Here is an 18349-nt window from a genome sequence, read left to right on the forward strand (position 1 = left end):
TTGTACTACTTCAGATTCAGTTGTTATACTACTTGTCCTGAAAATAAAAATTCAATCTGCAAAAGAAAAATAATGCCATGGTCATGCTTTTTTTTTTTTAAAAAAAAAAACAAACAACCAACCTCAAAGTAATACCCTTGAGGAAATGCAAAAAAAAAAAACCCTGGGGAACGTGTGAGGAATTCACAGCTTTCTATCTGTTTTCAAGCTGTGATCTTTCCAATGTACTATATTTCCTCCTCTCATCACTATCCTCCGTAGTACACCTCATGGTACAAGTCCAACTTCTTGTACCTAAAATAAACTGCCTTGTTCTTTGCAGCACATGGAGTTTTAAAATATAATGGTAGCTGAGAAAATATTCTTCCTAGAAAGCCTGTGTTTGCTATGTTAATAGTATTCCCGACACACAGCTTTGACTCTGTGAAGATGAGTAGGTTTCAAACTCACGTTCTTGAGATGTGACATCATTCTGCATTAGGTCATGAAGCCTTACACAATTCCCTGTGGTTTACTGACATAGGAACCTAAACATCCATACAAATATCTCACTATAACTACAATACCTTAAATTAACATCTGTCCTAGATTAACTGAAATAATGTTGCATTAGGCTACAGGAATTTGTTTAGCTCTGCTGTACTTTATTTCAATCAAAATAAGTTGCATGATTTAATATAGTAATGTTATTTATGATATAATATAATAACCTTTCACCTACATAGGTGACAGAGAGGTATACCTATGGAGCAGAGCCTACAAAGTATTTGTTTATATTTAAAATTTATACTGATATTTTGCAATGCAAATATACTGTTAGTTTTATTTTGGGATTATAAACTGCATACTATCTTGTTGACATGCTGGAGGGAAGGGATGAGCCATCCGGAGGGACCTGGACAGGCTGGAGAGGTGGGACTGTGCAAACCTCATGGAGTTCCACAAGGTCAAGGGCAAGGTCCTGCCCATGGGTCGGGGCAATCCCCAGCACAAATCCAGGCTGGGCCGTGAGGGGATTGAGAGCAGCCCCAAGGAGAAGGACTTGGGGGTGTTAGTAGATGGAAAACCAACCATGTCCTGGGCTGCACAAAGAGTGGTGTGGGCAGCAGGGTGAGTGAGGGGATTCTCCCCCTCTACTCTGCTCCTGTGAGACCCCTCTGCAGTGCTGTGTCCAGCTCTGGGGGCACCAACAGCAGAAGGACATGGATCTGCTCAAGTGGGTCCAGAGGAGGCCATGAAGATGCTGGGGGGGCTGGAGCACCCCCTGTGAGGACAGGTTGAGAGAGTTGGGGGGGGTTCAGCTGGAGAGAGTGGCCTCCAAGGACTTCAAGGAGGCTACAGGAAAGATGTCGAGGGACTCTTGAACAGGGGGTGTTGGGATAGGACAAGGGGTGATGGTTTTAAACTAAAAGAGGGCAGATTTAGATTAGTTATAAGGAATTGTTCCCTGTGAGGGGGGTGAAGCCCTGGCACAGGTTTCCCAGAGCAGCTGTGGCTGCCCCCTCCCTGGAAGGGTTCAAGGCCAGTTTGGACGGGGCTTTGGGCAACCTGGGCTAGTTGAAGGTGGCTCTGCCTGTGGTAGAGGTTTGGAACTAGATCATCTTTAAGGTCCCTTCCAACCCAAACCATTCTGTGATTCTATAATTTATTGAAAAATTGCTACAAATTCAAATGATAAATTAACAAGTAATCATGTAGTATCATCATTTTTCTCTAGCTCAAATAAAGCTAGGCACTGAAAATTTGTAGAAAGAAATTACTTCCATTGAAAGAGAATAATTTAGAACAAACCCAGGGAGCCAATCATAAATGGGAATCTGTTTTTTGGTGTGTTTTGTTTTGTTTTTTCCCTCTAAATCATAAAATAAAAGCTGCAATTACTGATATTGATACTTGAGTTTCCTGATTCTGGCAAATAACAACTGGAAACTCTTCTACAGCTTATACCTTGCCCTGAGGCCAAGGTATCTGTGACTATGGAATATTGACTGATGACGTCTCCCTAGGATATAGTCTCTCTCTAAAGATGTTGCTTGGCCGCAGTCCAAACGGAAAATAGTTGGTTTTTTTCTGACAGAAAGAAATGGCTAATGGGAACTCTACTGCTACTGTAAAAACACCAAATATTAAACAGAGTTCCTCAAATTCCAAAGTTCAAGAAGAGACTAATTATAAAAACCAGCAAAAAACATCATTTGAAACAGGTGTAGAGAAGCACATTTACTCCACCCATAGCTGAAGATCTTGAGCATACACAGTCTTTTGTCCAGAAGCAAGACAGCTTTTAGAGTAGTACCCTGGCCCAAAAAGTAGATTCTTAGAAGAGGCTTATTTAAAAAAGTAATGAAGCCCAAGGAGCTTGACATCCACTGAAAACCAGTAGCGTTCTTTAATGAAAGTTCATTATTATATTCAAATAAAAGCATGAGAAAAATGTATCCTGACAGCACATGACACATATTGCAATGTAGTTTAGGAGTTGTTCACTGCGAGTCCTTATCACGATTGTCATCGTGCCTAGACTCAGGAACTAAGAGTGAGGTGTATTCATTGCTCTCCTTTATTCAGTTGGAGAGTACTCTTCAAATCTTTTAACTACTGGTGTGCAGGGAGAATTTTACTTGTTGACTCATTTACGTTACAGCTATATCCATAGTCTTCTCTGAGTAACTAATGAAGAACATTCCAAGACCTTTACACGCCATTCAAAATGGATTTAATGTTTTCAAATAAAGATTGCTCAGAACCTACTAACAGAAAAGCCTGAATAGCCTAGTGAGTGCTACAAACCCTGGGCGAGAAGGAAAACCAAGTATCGTTTCTCAACATTAAAAGCAGGGAGTATAAATGACATGAATCTTAAAGTAGTTTCTACTGCTATCACCTTTCTTGCCGAAGAGATGAAATTTATCCAGAGATCATGGAACGTTCTATTTCTAATTGGTGGTCACGCTCCGATGATATTTTTTACTTTCCTATAGTTATACACAAATTAAGTCACTGTCTGTTGTTATATGATACAATAAAAACATATTCAATGGGTTTTGAAATTGTCAGCAGTATCATAATAATGTCTTCCTACCCTATACTTTGTTTTGTAACTTTTATTTTAAACATCAGTGTAGCTATAGTCATATAGAAAAATGTCACTTTACTGATTTCTTCATTTTATGTGGGGATCCACTGAGAGTACTGATCCCCAAGTATCCTTCCAACAAAATAACTGAAGAAGTTTAATCAGGACTGATTTCTTCTGCTCAGCATCCTAGCACTATCATATCTTTTCATTACTATTTCAGCTAACCACCTCATCCTTATTATTTCATGAAGTCAAGCATCTGATTCCGAAGTCCAAGGACTCCTAGTAAACAACTATGTAACAACACTTTCCAACTATGTCCATTAACATTTATGATTCCCAAACCAGGGATACAGGGACCTTGAAGGGCTCAATGTTTAAAAAGTCAGAGGATGAAGAACTATAAAGATCAATTAAATTTCTCTTTTTTATGATGGCAGAAGTGGAGATAACTTTTAGTAAGAAGAATATTGCCAATTGTCAGCACAGTACTAAGTACCTTGGATTCACCTATCCTCAACTGGACAGCAGCTGGGAAAAAAGGAAGTAATAGGGAAGGCAGAAGGATGTTTTTGGACCAGTAGCAGATAGTGCAGTCAACAGGTAGGTATCAGGATTAAATCACAGCAAACTGCCAATTCCCCCCTACAATTAATTTGAATTGAATTCAATGTTATTGGCAATGTGCTTAGGTACAGTCTATATGTTGCCATAACTGAAGTCAGAAAATTTATGGAGTGGAAAATAATTTTACACAAGTTAAATAAAATCTCTGTATTTGTAATCCTCACCACCCTTATCTAAGGAATAAATACAGTTATACTCCAGAAAAATACTAGATGTGCAACTAATGAGCTACACTCAATGGAAATCTGTCTCAAGGAGCTAAGTTGTAGCGGGTTCCTCAATTCTTCATTAGGAATCAGACAGAACATTTAATTAAACCAGACATATAAGAATCTGATCAGTTTTTAATTTTAAAGATTAATAGTTTTATCTTAAGCTGTAGTAGCTGAAGATTACTAAATACACAACTACTATTGGACTATCTACCCAATAACAAAGCCTATGCATTTACCATAATTTTACAGCAGGGCTCTGGTATATAGAGATATTATACTATAAAAGCTGCTAAAAATTTGAAATGAAAATACACATGAAGGGGCAAGCCTTTACAGATGAAAACAGGAAGTCAAAGTTACAAAATAATGTATCAAAGAAATAAAGAATTCCCTAATATTTATTTAATGCATATATTGTGAACTTCCTCTCAGTTCTGATTGTTATTCACACCAAAACATAAATTTCGATGCTTCTTGAAGTTTTAACTTCTAAATTCATGCTTCCATCAAGTTGATTTCATTCTGGTTTGAATAAAGATTCTCTTACTACCCAAGGAACACTAGTGCTGAATACAACATTTAATTAAGAATTGTCAGGTCAAGGCAAATTTCTATACAGATCTCCGTATATTAAAATAATACTCTTTTTTTTTCTCTCATAGGAATAATTATTCTATCAGTAGTTACCTTGTGGTTGACGACTTGGATGATATATCTGAAGATCAAATGGCTGAGCACTTGTTTTTTGTATGACGCTGACATTCTGTCCAGTCCATTTATTGGCTTTTGCAAGCGTATTGGTCCGCCAATCTGTCCAATATACTTCACTCCCATACAAAGAAACAGCAAAAGGGTGAGAGAGATATTCATGACCCCGTATAATCTCTATCATGCTGGTTCCATCATATAGTGCAGAATAAATGGCATCCGATCTACAAGATAACCCCAAATTTAAGATTACATATAAATAAAAATCACAGAACTATTATGACATTGGTGCAAAAATGTATAAAGAAACCATATTCTTACATACTAGTAAAACCAAGGAATGTTTACAGTGTAATCATTAACTTCAGGTATTATTTAGTTCACATTATTAACTTAACTCAGGCTATGAAATACTGGTTGGCTTATATACTTCTTGAAAATTCAAATTTACCTCCATGCTGTGAAAATACAGCAGGACAATCAGTTTCCATTCAGATGAACTTACAGAAAGAATAAAGAAATAGCTTGAGTTTTTGATGTAAGTGTCAGGGAGGACAAATGGACGACTGCTCTCCAAGGCCCTGGGAGCCATGAGCCATGGATGATCCCACAGCTCCACTGTCCAGGGCCACATCCCACTGCCCCAAGCAGGGTGAGCAGAGCAGCCCCCAGGGCTGGCAGCCAGGTTCAGCCAAGACTCCAAACCACCAGAAAAGTTTGTGTTGACATGAGAGGGTCAGGCGGTGGGGTGGGGTCTGGCCCAACAGAGCCCGTGGCCAGGCAGTGCTGTGGCTGGGCTGGAAACTGGTGTCCAGCAGCATTCACGGGCGGGGGCTGAGCTGAAATGGGCTCCTGGGACCAGGGGCAGGGTGTGTGGGGGAAGGTGCCCGAGAAGCCTGGTCAGGGCCATTAAAGTCTGCCGGCACAAACCACGAATAAAACTTTATGTACAACAGTAATGCAATTACAGAAACGTACATGCTGTACATTTGCACACAAGACTCTTTATGTACATAATGTACATAACTACATTCCACTTACAATGTAGTTCACATTTCTGTATGTAAGAATAAAAATGTATAAATGGATTAGAATACTGTTATCACTTCACCTGGCATCCGTCCACACTATTCTTTTTTCAAAGTGATCTACAGTAAGGCCATTAGGCCAGGCTCCAGTATCCATATCTTTATATATGATTTTTCTTTCTGCTCCGCTCATGGAAGCAGATTCAATGCGAGGAAAATTTGCATCCCAGTCTGTCCAAAACAGAATTCTAATGAGACAAAAAGGAAAAGAAAAGAGATAAGAAAATATTAAAGCATGAAGAATAAACTGAATTGGTTCAAGAAGACAATAGTTGGGAAAAAACTTCAAACATTAATGTGCTTTAAATGAAAGGAATAAACATAAATTAATTTGGGAAATTATATAAATTCCTTAAGGTAACAGGGAGGTAATATTTCATTATTAGTGTTAGAGCAATCATGAAACTCAAGGAGTTTTTTGAAAACTTGAGGTTTAATAGCATTCCCTTCTTCATGTCCATTAATACAAGTAACATCTTGTCTTCCTTCCATAATTAGAAACCCAGCTCATTAAAAAGATTTATAATGAGAGCCTTTGAAAGCAATCCACAGATTAGGAGGATGGGGAGGGGAGAAAGGGAAGAAAGGTGATTGAAGGGAGCAGGGATTAAGAACAGGCTAGAGAAGAGATTTCCATTTATTATTAAGAGCATTCCAACAAAGACCTCTAGATTTTGGTATGTCACTAACGAATTTTATTCAGATTAGCCTTGCTAAGAAAACTGAAAAGATGTGTTGAATGGTAGGCTCCCTCGGCTATGCACCATGTCTGTTTTTTCCAATGAGAGCTTCCACCTGTATAACCAAAGACGTTTCTTGTTAAGTAACTTAAGTAGTGTCACCAAAAGGCCAAAAATTCAATAAGATAAAAACAGTTAGAGTAAGTTTTCAACACCACACTTTTTTTTTTTTTTATTTGTTAAAGGAACTGAATACCTTTGATATGAAAACTTTTAATTAGTTGTAAAGAGCTAACTGCAGAGAGTCAGACTGTAACAAAACTTTTGACAAGCAATATTGGACAGCTTCAGTTCTGAATGTATATTCTAATAAGGCCTCTCCATTTAGTGCCTCTGAACAGTAGTACAAGCTATATTTAAACAGCGGGGGATAAGGGTGTAAAAACTAACTGGGGAGCAAGGCACATGGGGGGAGCTGGCTACTAGAGGGACCAGGGGGCCAGACCATCTGCCAGAGAGATGGCGAGGTCTGGGGGCTGTCAGACCCCCATTTGTACGTGCGTGTGTCGCCTGCCCCTCTGGGGACAGCCAGGATGCGGGGCTAGCTGTGGGACCAGCGGGGAGGAGGGGGTGCCCACGCCTGGCTACAGCAGTGTGTGTGATGGGATCCTTCCCGCAGCTGCGGGGGGCTGCAGCCCAGGGGCTCCTACATCCTGAGCCAGCAGCTGGGTGGCCCAGTGATCCCAGGCCTGGGTGTCTAAACCCAGCGGCTGGAGGAATCCATGTTATAATTACATATAATAAGCATATATACGGACACTGAATGACTCGAGCGTGGCCAGAGAAGGGCAACGGAGCTGGGGCAGGGTCTGGAGCACAGGTCTGCTGGGGAGCGGCTGGGGGAACTGGGGGGGTTCAGTCTGGAGAAGAGGAGGCTGAGGGGAGACCTCCTGGCCCTCGGCAACTCCCTGCCAGGAGGGGGCAGAGAGGGGGGATGAGTCTCTGGAGCCAAGGCCCCAGCGCCAGGCCCCGAGGGAATGGCCTCAAGCTGCCCAGGGCAGGGTCAGGCTGGCTCTGAGGAAGGATTTCTGTGCAGAAGGGGCTGTTGGGCGCTGGAATGGGCTGCCCAGGGCAGGGGGGAGTCCCCGGGATCCCTGGAGGGGTTGAAGAGTCGGGCTGAGCCAGCGCTGAGGGATCTGGGGGAGTTGGGAACGGTCAGGGGGAGGGTCATGGTGGGGCTGGAGGAGCTTCAAGGGCTTTGCCAACCTAGACGATTCTGTGATATATATATTTCCCACTAAAAGATCTTCATCCTTAACAGCGAGTGGTTAACAGGATGAGATCAGCGGTGCAGTTTGTCTGTCTCAGTGCTGAATTTCTGCCTGTGTAGACCTATGTGGCCAAACATGCATTTATGTATATATGTACATGTTATTTATTCATGCATCCGTGAGTGTGTGGACTGAGAATACATGCTCAGCCTCGCTGCAGGCTGGAATGGAGCTATGGCAGCTGCACCTCCGTTGGGATAAAAGCCTAACAAAAACATCTACTATGAATCAGTCTTTGTTTATTCATATTTATTTCTTAAAAGATTGAGGAGCTGTTCCCATCTATGTTCTAAGATTTTATTCTTTCCTCACTTCTAACAAAACGTAGCATACAATTGCTTCTAGCTTTTCAAAAGGCAGATTAAGCCTTCAGTTTCAGGAAGAGTGGTGATTTGATTTTTTTTCCTCCCAACCATTTAATTTGAAAAACTTATCTGCCAATTCTTCTGCCAACAGGATGCCTCTTTAAAGATTTCTATAGATAAGTGATGCACTCTGTAAATAAGCTTTCTAGCATCTGAATCGAGAGGACGGCGCCCTTGCTCACTAAAGCATGTACTTTCCAATTCAGAATTCAGGTCCCAGAGGGACCTCAGGTCCTAGAAACTGCGACCTTTTTCTACTTTTATTTTTATTTCCACAGCTGTATTTCTGAAATAAATTCAGTGAAGACACAGGATAGATCATAGCAAGTTCCTAAACAAAATTAAAATATCATTACTGGTTTTGTCCACATTTAATTTCTGAGTTGGTTTCTTTTTTCTTCTCTTTGAAAAAATAACAATTATGAGAAGAGGATGTGGCTATTGACCATTACCTTTTGGCCTCTCTAAGAAGATCCAGCTACACACAATATGGGGTAGTGAGGTTTCTGTAGTAATTTTGCCTCAAAATCATGTAGCCTCAAAACACTTCTCTAACTCCAAAACCCCAAATTTTTGTGGTAGTACACTGAATTTCAAAACAGAATCAGAACTGACATCTGGCTCAATAGGGAGTTAAGGGTTCCATGAACTGTTCTATTTCCCTTCCAGACTGGCCTAATGACATCTATATTAAAGATGTGCATGAGTAATTTTTAGTCAGATAAAAAATAAAAGGCTAATTTTAAAGGGAATCAAAAATATCGCAAGTAAAGATTTAATGTTGGTGGGTTTTCTTACTGTGAAAATTTTAAAATGGAATTGTGAAATACATTAATATGTTTGATGACTGCTAAAATTACACATCATGGAAAAAACAGTTTTTATTTTGTTAGTATATTATCAAAACCAGGGAATATTTTAATTTCAACAAACTTTTTTTAAACACCCAGTTTGGGTCCGTTTTAATTAATATTTTGATTGATGTTATAAAAACATTCTAATATTTATTAGAAACAATTATGACAGGCATTATGTAAAATACATACTTATGGTAGTAGGCTGTATCTACTGTACTTGGTTGCTTATGATTAATAATATTCCAGTTTATAGCATATCCCTTATCAAGATGTAGAAACATTACTGACAGAAGTTGGCAAGCATTATCTCCACTTCAAAGATGGAGAACAGGACACAAAACATGGGATTTACTTCACTCACCTTTTAGTCTTCCATAACATCTAAACTATACTTTTATAGTCCCACCAAAAAAATCAGTCTCTAAGTGAGATGAATCACCTTGGCAATACCTAAATCTGTCCATTAACCACACAGGAAGGTTAGACCAAAGGCTCCAGTTACCATCATCCATGTTAAAAAAAAAAAAATAAAAAATGAAACAATCACATAGCAAGAGAAGTAATTTGCCAACTAGATACCTGTTTTTCCCAACTTACCCTTTTTTAACCCTTTTCATTGGGGCAAAATACACTAATAATCGATCGTGTTTCATTCAAAATAGACTATCAAGAACTATTAAAGGTAAGTTAGGAACTATAACACACAGCAAAGAATAAAATCAAACTAATTCATATTTAAACCTCTAGCTTTAAAATACTTTGCAACATGAAAAAGCAATCTTTTTATAATTACCCATATCTGGGATCCAAAGCTATAGCCCTCGGATGTTCCATAGCTCCTGCTATTAAAGTTGTTCTCAAAGTGCCATCTAGTTTTGCTACTTCAATTTGGTCCAAATTGCTGTCTATCCAGTAGATGTTTCCTGCAATCCAGTCTACAGTAAGACCTTCAGGTGTGGCCAGACCATGTTGTACTACCACCTCAATGGCACTAACACCTTAAAAAAAAGAAAGGGGGACGGAAAAGAAAAAGTCTTAAAGGATAAATTTTAGAGTCTGCTATAAGGAACATGGACATACAAGCCTATCGTATGCTCTTGGAGTGAATTCTTGATTAATTTGATGGATGATAATACTTGTTCCACCTTATATTTTTTTCTGTACAAACATGATGGACTGTTGTAAATAAATACACTTTTGGAAGTTATCCAAATAAACTTCATCCCACAGTAACAGAAATTTTCAGTTCTCTGATGCTTTAGTAAATAAAATTCTGAAACTTTTTCAGAAGCTCAGATATCACATGCAGAACAATACAGGAGATTTTCATGTGCCCTATTACCAGCGACCTCTTCTGCAGCATCTGTGAAGGACATGCTCGTGCATCGCCTCCCAGTGACTAGACAGACAAAATTCATGCAGCTCTATTTCAGTTCTTTTCTCAACCAGAAAAAGAGAAAACTGAAAGATTGTGATGAAAAGAGAAATGGAAAGGAGAAAGCTGTTTGGAGTAAACACTTTGAAAAGCTCTACAATTCATACTGTCACTATTTACTTAGCAGCTCTTCCCTAACAAAAACTTCATCTGGAAGGTCTCAAAATTTTTGACACAAAGGGCAACTACAGAAGCACTCTGCTAGCCCTCAGAACTTCCAGGAATGCACAGTAATTTTTGCAGATGCAAGTCAGTTCTTGACAGCTGCAAGACTGAGGGAGTAAATTTCCCCCAGCCCCCCACCCCCCCCAATACAGCACAGAATTTACTTGGATTCTGGTACATTGTGATAATAATAGAGAGCAATGACAGACTACCTTACTGGTTTCATACAAACCCCATAACCATTAATGAAAAGTAGCAAGTCTTTGGCTTTCTTTACATACTTAGCAGTGTAGGATATTGCTTCCCTGGTCTACTAAGAAGAAAAAAACCCCAGAAAACAAAAATGAAATGTGTCAGAGAACATACCCATGACTGTATATATGAACTTCTACAGAAGCAAGTAAAACATGTTTATATCTGTTAGCTCATGCAGGAATGAAAGCACCTGAATATATACCTCAACAAAGAACATTTTGTAGAAACACTTTTGTATAGGTTATGAGATGATATTGAGTTATAGGCTATAATTATGTCACCAGGGCAAAGAACAAGTCTTTCTGAATGCTATAAAATTATGAAGCAAAATCTTCCATCTAGTGAGAGCTGATAATTTTTCTGACATCTGATAAACATTTATACTTTTTAATAAGGAGAAGGTAAATTACAAAAAATGAAAAAAAATCAATATTGCATTCAATGGACCAGAAAGAAATATCAGCTTTTCACATTTGCTATTTTTTCTCCCTCTAGCCTATTACAAAAGGAACATTTTATAACAAAAAGTCTTCTAACTCTACCTCCAGTACAATTTAGATATACACCTTTTTAAAGGCAGAATGCCATCAGAAATTCTCTTTCTGTGACTGGTAGCTCAGTTACGATTTATCAGGACTAACACCCTGTAACTGCAGTTGTTCTTACTGTTAAGAAATTAAATTCATACCTCCAGTATCAGAGAGCTTGCCTCTGTAAATTTTGTCTTCTACTACATCTGTCCAGTACAGTAAATTCTGACTGAAATGAAAATCAAGTGCTATGGTATTTCTTAAACCAGGAACTAAGAGGCTGTAGTCACGTTTGTGAAGATCAATTTTTCTGATCTCATGTCGAATGGAAAAAATTATGAAAGCCTCAAATGGATCTGGAAGCAGAAGATAATACATTTCAGAAGAACAATAAAGAAAATATTGTTACATATTGATATAAATGACAAAGGGAATAAGAACAACAGAATATTTTATCAGGAGACAGATGATTAAAACAATTCATCTTCTGATAAGGAGTCTTTCAAATATGTTTTTAGTCCCACAGACTTTTCTCTTCTCTCTTCCAGCATTATCTTCGATCACATCTAGAGATATTAAACATTAAATTTGGGAATATCAAACTCAACTATTGAACCTTGTTTCATAGTTCTACCACAAAGAGTCCATAATTAGATCTTTAAACATGTTACCAAAATTAAAATCTGTTTTCTCAAAAGTTTCAGAAAAATGAATCAAATTATACATCGTTTCAAATGCCAGTTAGTCAAAACAATTTTACTCAAACATAAATAAGGTACTTCTTGAACATATATAATCTACCTTCTGTTTTCAACTGATGTGCCAAAATAAACCCCTCACCCCAAACTATTAAGCAAGGAAATGAACATTTTATTTATTTATTTATATACCGTATGAGAAATCCAACTATCACTAAAGTTCCCCTGCCTTCGTTATTCAATTAACGTGAGATTATTTGTGCCTGTGAGTTTATATCAAATTACATAAAAGTATCTATAACCGCTCTCTGCATAGGTTATACATAAAATTGATTTTTGTTTTTTAATTATAGTTATATATTTTAGATTAGGAAAAGTTTTTCAAACAAGTAGCTGTGTTAAAGAAACAAGACAGACAAAAATTGGATACTGTAAACCCTTGAATCAACTTGGTATATCGACATCTAGAAAGTTTTCAGTCCTTTTCTGTGGGAAAGTAGATAGTCTTATTCCCCCCGCCCCCTCCACATTTTCATCCTACAGTGGTTCCAATGTACACAAATGATACTGTGGGTTTTTCTTTTCCATACAATTAAGCCACCATTTTATATAAAAGACAGATCACTATCGGTCGATGGCAATAGGCAATACTGCAGTGTTCTTCTAAAATATTAAAAGAAAAGGTTTCAGAAATTAGCAGCAAATAGAAAGGATACTTATATACCTCCTATCAAAAAGATTAATTTCATGTTCTTCTCTTGATAACCACTGCACATACAGATTACATTATCTATGATGTTTTAAGTTAATCAGGTACCTCAGTAGAGCTCTTTCTGCTCTTGAAGTACTTGTTCATAATCTGGCTTGGACCTTCCAAATGAGTCTCCTATTTGTTAAAGCAATGAATGACTTTCTGCAAAGCCAATTTTTCAAAGCTCTGTAGTAGTTAAATAATTTAAGGAAGAACAAGATCAGTGACACTACTAGCTACTTTACAAGTACCAGTTATCAGAACCTGAGAAACACTTTAATGGCACTGCCCAATTTCTGATAAATTGGCAGCTATTATGCAGGAGACCATACTGACAGGCTGTTTTTTAGGCAACTCCAATGTGTAAGAACACACACGATGGACTTAACTAGTAGCTTCTTTTACGTATCTCAGAAATTAACACCACAATGGAGAGGGAAAAAAAAAAAAAAAAAAAAAAAAAAAAAAAAAAAAAAAAAAAAAAAAAAAAAAAAAAGAAACCAGATAAATTGCTGCTACGTTGGGTATTTTTTTACATTCAGCATAGAGGAAGTCTAGTTTATACCAGTCTATACATAACCTATGGCACAAATTATCAAGCACACTGATGAAAAAGATTAGTGTTCAATGGGATCTTGACATATTTAAGGTAAAATACTAAAAGAATGTAAATCAACAATGAGAAATTGGCAAGCAAATAGTGTAGGCAAAGTAATACCATTTTGTTTATTTGGACATTTTGATTTAAATGAGCAGGTAATATGCTGCTTTTTTCCCCCTGCTCTTTCTTACCCTTACCATAACAATGCAAAGATGTAAATTCTGATCCTTGGTGATTGTGGCTGATATACAGTCAGGTTATAGATGTGGTACTATATAAAGTGAAAGAATGATAGATGCAGTGACAAACAACTTGCATCGCAGTGCAAAATTTCTCTGGAAAGAATTCAGAAAGTAGACAGAAACCAGTTTTACTCAGGCTTCTCTATAGCATTAATTATTGCCTGGCTGGTGGGCTGAGAGCCAGAGTCCAGCCACCACCCCACTTTACATAATGTAGCCATCAATCACCACGGTCGGGATGACTGAAGCAGTCTAGAATTTTACTTACTACTGCCTGACTCCCCTTATTACTGTATGTGTACTAAATACCACATTTCAAGGATAATAAGCTGTATAAAACTAAGCTGAAAAAAAAATTTAGAAAATTAGATCAACAATGGCCTGGCACTGTAAATAAAGTCAACTCAAGGTTTGCAATTGAAATAAATATGACAGAACCCTTCCACTCCTTCCCACTAAGCTTTGGTGAAAAAAAAAGTCTATAACACCGATGTAGAGCATGGCTCAAAGAAGAAAGTGAATCAACTACAGGAATGCAAGAGGAAATCAGCAAGTGCTGCAAGAGATCTAGAAAGCACGGCCTGCAGGGAAAGAATAAATGACCTGGAACTGGTTTGTCTAAAAAAAACCCAGAACAAGATGATGAGTGAAAATACATAAAATTGTCCAAAGACATAAAAGACTGATGAATTGAAATTGAGAAAAATCTTGGGTTTTATATAAATAACAAGTAGGCCAACTATTAAAGGCTTACACTGGAGCAGGAAGACTCCGAAAGACTAGGGGGGAAAAAAAAAAAAAAAAAAAAAAAAATCTTAAAAAGAGTGAGGCACTGAAACATCTCACCCCTGGGAAACTTGAGAGTTCACCACGCAAGGTTTCTTGAAAGCAGACAAACAGCAGCAGTATTAGATAGCCTTTGACCTTCCTTCCAACCTTATAATTCAATGACTCTATAAAATGAACTATATTATACTGAATAGGAATTTTCATACTGAATTGAATCAATTTTATTTAAGGTTATGCTTCCATCACCCTATAAAGCAAAAAATCTGATGTTATTTTTCTACTTGATCCCTCTTATGGAAATTGAGAGCAAATACTCTTTAGTTTACCAATTGATTAAGAATATTTTCATAAAATCTCACCTTCACTCAATCCAATGTAATGCTTATTGATTTCATTCTTTAAAACTTTTTTTTTTTTTTAAATAAGTGATTATTTATTAGAAAAAAATCATACACTTCTGTACCTTTTAATTTCATGACTGCAGGGAGCTGTTTTACCACATAGGCAAAACATATGATACAAACATAAAGCAGGACTACATTAATAGTTGTAAGAACAAAAATCTGATAGAAGAAAACTGCCTAAACAACACACTCAAAACAGACAGTATAGAAAGAACAATGCTTCTCCTTTTCCAATGGTTTTAATTTTAAATTATTTCTTGGGGAAAAATGCTAACTGAAGCTTATTGTTTCATTGAAACTTACTGTAACAACAGCAGCACAGCAAGCAACCTACACGATGCTTTTATGAAGTTTACATCAAAGAAAAATTACAGTTTCATAAAGAGTCCAAAAAAACCTTTTCATTAATCATTTGACATTGCTTAGAGAGGAATGGACTATTCTTTTTGTTTTGGTTCCCGCCCCCTTCATTTCAGTACTAAAAACTATCTGGAAATTAAAACAAAATTGAATTTAAAACCAGCTAAACCAGATCAAACAAGAGACACATAATCCTCTTTTCCAAATATACATATCTAGTGATATAACAGAGTTCACACAGGTTAGAAAAGGTTGACAGTAATTTTTAATTAAATCTATACTAAGCTAAGTGTTTTGGAGTTCATCTAACTTTTATTATACCAAATTCTGAAAGGCTGAATGTAAACATGAAATATAAATACCTTTCAAGAATAGGTTTTTTTTCCTCTATGCCTATTACCATCTAAAATATTTTAAGTGTAATACATCAGCACAACTTATTTTCAAATATGTTCCAAGAGAAACTAGGAAGAAGGGTATGAAAATACATAATTTATATTGACTTTCTATCTTAATAATGGAGCTCTGTAGCATACTTCTAGTTCAATCAATACAAATTAAAAGCGAATGAAACATTTAGTCTTTGGAAAGTAACAACATACATACCAGAACAGCAAAAAGCAAGCTAAATGAAAACAAGATATATGGAAAGTGAAGAAACTCTGAAGAAGAAAAACATAAACATACTAAAACCCTCAATAAATGAAGATAAAATAATCAGAAATAAGGGGGAAATGGAAACTAAGACAAAGAAACTGAAAAAATAAAAGAATGGCTCAATTCAAGCAATTTATTTCTATATATTTATTCCATAACTCATTATATTTCTTTGATAATTCATTAGTTCCCTCTGACAAACACACTGATTTTGATATGCCATAAAAAAAAAAAAAAAAAACCAAACCCAACACCAAAACCACACATTACTGTATTTTCAGCATTCTTATTCCCAAGAGATTGCTGATGGACACTCAAGTAAATATTTTCATAGTATTTTGAAAAAGTGGTGAATACTAACTTCAGACATTATTGTTGTTTAGTAGTGAAATCATAAAACCATAGAATGGTTTGGGTTGGAAGGGACCTTGAAGATGACCTAGTCCCAACCCCCTGCCATGGGCAGGGCCACCTTCTACCAGCCCAGGTTGCCCAAAGCCCCGTCCAACCTGGCCTTGGACACTGCCAGGGAGTGGGCAGCCACAGCTGCTCTGGGCAACATGCTCCAGTGTCTCACCACCCCCACAGGGAAGAATTTATTCTTTACATCTAATCTACCCTATTTCAGTTTAAAACCATTACCCCTTGTCCTATCCCTACACCCCTGATCAAGAGTCCCTACCCAGATTTCCTGCAGCCCCTTTCAGCCCTGGGAGGCCGCTCTAAGTTCTCCCCGGAGCCTTCTCTTCTCCAGGCTGAACACCCCAACTCTCTCAGCCTGTCCTCACAGGGGGGTGCTCAAGATCCCTGAGCATCTTCATGGCCTCCTCTGGACCTGCTCAAGCAGGTCACTGACCCCTGAGGAACGTCACTCGTCACTGCTCTCCACTCAGACATTGAGCCATTGACCGCAACTCCTTGAGTGCGACCACCCAGCCAATTCCTTATCCCCTGAGTGGTCCACCCATCCAATCCACGTCTCTCCAATTTAGAGACAAGAATGTCGTGCGGGACAGTGTCACATGTTTTGAACAAATCCAGATAGATGGTATCAGTTGCTCTTCCTTTATCCACAGCACTGCAACCCAGTTGTAGAAAGCCACCAAATTTGTCAGGCAGGATTTGCCCTTAGGGAAGCCATGTTGGATGTCACAAATCACCTCTTTATTTTCCATATGCCCTGGAATAGTTTTCTGGGAGGATCCACTTCATGATCTTGCTGGGCACAGAGGTGAGACTGTCTGGACTGTAGTTCCCTGGGTCTTCCTTTCTTCCTTTTTAAAAAATGGGAGTTATTTTTTCCCTTTCCCAGTCAGCAGGAACTTCACTGGACTGCCACGACTTCTCAAGTGGCTGAGCCACTTCATCTGCCTCTTCCCTCAGGACCCACAGATGCATCTCATCACGTCCCATGGACTTGTGCACCTTCAGGTTTCTTAGATGGCCTTGACCCTGATCTTCCCCTACAGTGGGTGGTTCTTCATTCTCCCAGTCCCTGCCTTTGCCTTCTGTGACTTGGGTGCTGTAGCTGGAGCACTTGCCAGTGCAGACTGAGGCAAAGAAGTTGTTAAGAATCTCAGCCTTCTCCATATCCTGGGTAATCACATCTCCTGTTTCCTTCTGGAGGGGGCCCACATTTTCCCTAATCTTCCTTGATTCACTGGCATACCTACAGAAGCTTTTCTTGTTGCACTTGTTATCCCTGGCTAGATTTAATTCTGTCAGAGCTTTGGCTCTCCTAACCTGATCCCTGGCTGCTTGGCCAGTTTCTCTGTATTCCTCCCAGGCTGTCTGTCCTTGCTTTCACTCTCTGTAGGCTTCCTTTTTGTGTTTGATCTTGTCCGGGAGCTCCTTGTTCATCCCTGCAGGTGTCCCGGCGTTCTTTCCTGACTTCCTCTTTGTTGGGATCCATCACCCCTGAGCTTGGAGGAGATGATCCTTGAATATCAACCAGCTTTCTTGGGTCCCTCTTCTCTCCATAGCTTTATTCCATGGTATTCTGCCAAGCAGATCCCTGAAGAGGCCAAAGTCAGCTCTCCTGAACTCCACCCTCCTTGCTGCCCTAAGGATCTTGAACTCTACCATTTCAAGGTCCCTGCAGTCAAGTCTGTCCTTGTGCTTCATATTCCCCACAAGCACCTCCTTGTTGGTGAGAGCAAGGTCCAGCATAGAACTTCTCCTCATTGGATCCTTTATCACTTGGAGAAGGAAGTTATCATCAACAGTTCTGCTGTGTTCTCTCTCCTCCAACAGATATCAGGGTGGTTGAAGTCTCCCATGAGGACCAGGGCTTGTGAATGTGAGGCTGCTCCTGTCTGTCTGTGGAGGACCTCATCCACTTGACCTTCCTGGTCAGGTGACCTGTAGCAGAGTCCCACTATAACGTCTCTTATCCCTGCCCTCCCTTTAATCCTGACCCATAAACTCTCGGTTGGCTCCTCATCCATCCCCAGGCAGAGCTCCATGCCTTCTAGCTGGCCATTGACATAGAGGGTGACCGCCCCCCCCCCCC

General features: G+C 38.7%; 1 protein-coding gene across 1 annotated transcript in view; it reads right to left on the minus strand.

Annotated features, from left to right (window-relative positions):
• The window catches only part of LRP1B (LDL receptor related protein 1B), a 568332-nt gene that overhangs the window by 227378 nt on the left and 322605 nt on the right, over nucleotides 1-18349 (minus strand). Inside the window, exons 24-27 of the mRNA XM_026852527.1 lie at nucleotides 11494-11691; nucleotides 9744-9948; nucleotides 5741-5905; nucleotides 4609-4853 (exon numbers count right to left, since the gene is read on the minus strand). Of these exons, the coding sequence (XP_026708328.1) occupies nucleotides 4609-4853; nucleotides 5741-5905; nucleotides 9744-9948; nucleotides 11494-11691 (813 nt within the window). The remainder of the gene's footprint in view (nucleotides 1-4608; nucleotides 4854-5740; nucleotides 5906-9743; nucleotides 9949-11493; nucleotides 11692-18349) is intronic.

Source organism: Athene cunicularia (assembly GCF_003259725.1).
Source record: "Athene cunicularia isolate RWA chromosome 7 unlocalized genomic scaffold, athCun1 chr7_part1, whole genome shotgun sequence".
NCBI lineage: Eukaryota > Metazoa > Chordata > Aves > Strigiformes > Strigidae > Athene > Athene cunicularia.